Source organism: Drosophila teissieri, chromosome X (genome assembly GCF_016746235.2).
Source record: "Drosophila teissieri strain GT53w chromosome X, Prin_Dtei_1.1, whole genome shotgun sequence".
NCBI classification, from domain to species: Eukaryota; Metazoa; Arthropoda; class Insecta; order Diptera; family Drosophilidae; genus Drosophila; species Drosophila teissieri.
Window position 1 is genome coordinate 23711327 of NC_053034.1, and position 1845 is coordinate 23713171.

Here is a 1845-nt window from a genome sequence, read left to right on the forward strand (position 1 = left end):
GTCCGCCCCGTTAACGTTCGACCTCTACGCCCTTGGCCGGTTCGAGTCCAAGGTCCAGCGCGGTACCGTTATTTCACGGTCTCTCCGCTTTGCCGTGGTCCAAGGTCCATTATTTCCCGTTTGACCTGACCGCCCTTGACTCCTCCCACATTCCAGCCGTCTTCTCCGTTGCTATGCCGATCTCCTGCACCCGGATTTGTGGGGAGTTTTAAGACTCCTCACATCTCCCCCTTTCTTCGGAAGCTTTTGAAAAGGATGTTGCTTCCGGCGGTCCTCTGCTTTGGTTCCTCCTCGCATAGGCAACTTCCTCGATCTCCTCTCGTCGACCCTGCGCCCTTCGTTCTCAGCCTGGCAGTCGCAGCTTATTAGACCCTGTCGTTCAGCGTCTTGACTTGGCATCTTGAACATCCTTGCGCCTTCCTGATCGCAGCCTTTACGTCTCAGCCTATTCGACCCTGTCTTTCAGCATCTCGACGTGGCATCTTGATCCTCGAACAGTGTCGTTCCTTACTCCTCACGTCGACCTGCGCCTCCTTGATCTCAGCCCGGCAGCCTTAGCCTAGTAGACCCTGTCGTTCGACATCTCGATCCTCGCGCCCTTCTCCAGCTTTCTGTACCTGTTGCCGTCTGCTTCTGGTCACCAGCTCCGCATTCAAATTTCCCGCCTTCTCATCGCTTCCCATCTCTGGCAACTCCACCGATACTCACCACGATCGAGTTATCGATGTTGGCGACCGGCGTTGCCACTTCCTCCTTTTATCAATGTTGTCCCATCGCTGATTGCGCGATCGAGCTATCGATATTGGCGACCGGCGTTGACACTTCCAGTTCCGATATTCCGATGTCGTGCCGATTGCTGTCAATAGTGTGACAGCGTGTTGAAAATCAATATAAAATCCAGTATTGTTGTTGTTCCCTATCGATCTCACTATCGATCGACCGCTATTATCGTAGCGCCCCCATCCCGATTTTCTCCAAGCACGTGGATTTCGGAGTTGCAGCTCAATGGAGGTAAGTTGCGGAATTTTGCGTAAAAGTCGCCATCTTTACTCATCCTCTCTTTGTTTTTAGCTCCTCGAACACGATGTGATGCCCCTTGTTGCTCCGGGGTTGCTGGCCCTGGACACAGGCACCCTGGAGGCCCTTCTGCAGGGATCCATGATGACCGCCCCTGCATGCTCCGGGCGGCTGCCCCTGGCCCTCAAGCGCCCTGGAGGCCTTCTTCCTGGTCTCCGCGCCTGCGGCAGCCTCGCGTCGACGTGCCAGGCCCCGCGTCCGTTTGCTGGCCCGCGTGCCTGTTTGCTGCTGCGGATGACTTCGCACCTCCTTTTTGCTTTATGTGAGCATGTGTGCCCTTGCCCTCCCCTGTCCCAACAACTCGTTTTTCGCTTTTGTTTTTTCTTCGTTTATTGGGGCACATAGACCCTTACCTCGCCGCCGCGACGCCTTTTCAAACGGAAACGCTGGCCGTCCAGTATAAAGAGCTTGTCCCAGCGGTCCTTATGCCGTCTGCCCGCCTGGGCCTCGGCCTCCTCGACCACCTTGGGAGGCCACTCCGAGCGCTCGACCTCTCGCCACGGCTTCACTCATAACGACTCCTGCCTGCGGAGGCAGGGTCGCTGCGGCGGCTGTCTCGCCTCGGGGCATGATTCTTGCCGCGCGAGTTTCGGTGGTGGTGGTGCGGGCCAAACCCACGGAACCTTCTCCGGGTTCTCCGCCGGGCCTTCGTCCTCCGTCCGGACGCGAACTCGCGCGCCCGCTGCTCGACCGGCCTCCAAGCGACCGCGCCCACCTCTTCCCACACGCGGGCCTCCGGCGTGTCCTCCGCTGGTGCGGGCCATGTCC

General features: G+C 58.3%; 1 protein-coding gene across 1 annotated transcript; it reads left to right on the forward strand.

Annotated features, from left to right (window-relative positions):
• Positions 1-955: 955 nt before the first annotated feature.
• On the forward strand, positions 956-1422 carry LOC122624538. The gene is made up of 2 exons (XM_043804146.1): positions 956-1011; positions 1072-1422. Exons 1-2 carry the CDS (start codon positions 1006-1008, stop codon positions 1420-1422), a joined length of 357 nt encoding a protein of 118 aa, XP_043660081.1. The 5' UTR covers positions 956-1005.
• Positions 1423-1845: the final 423 nt, after the last annotated feature.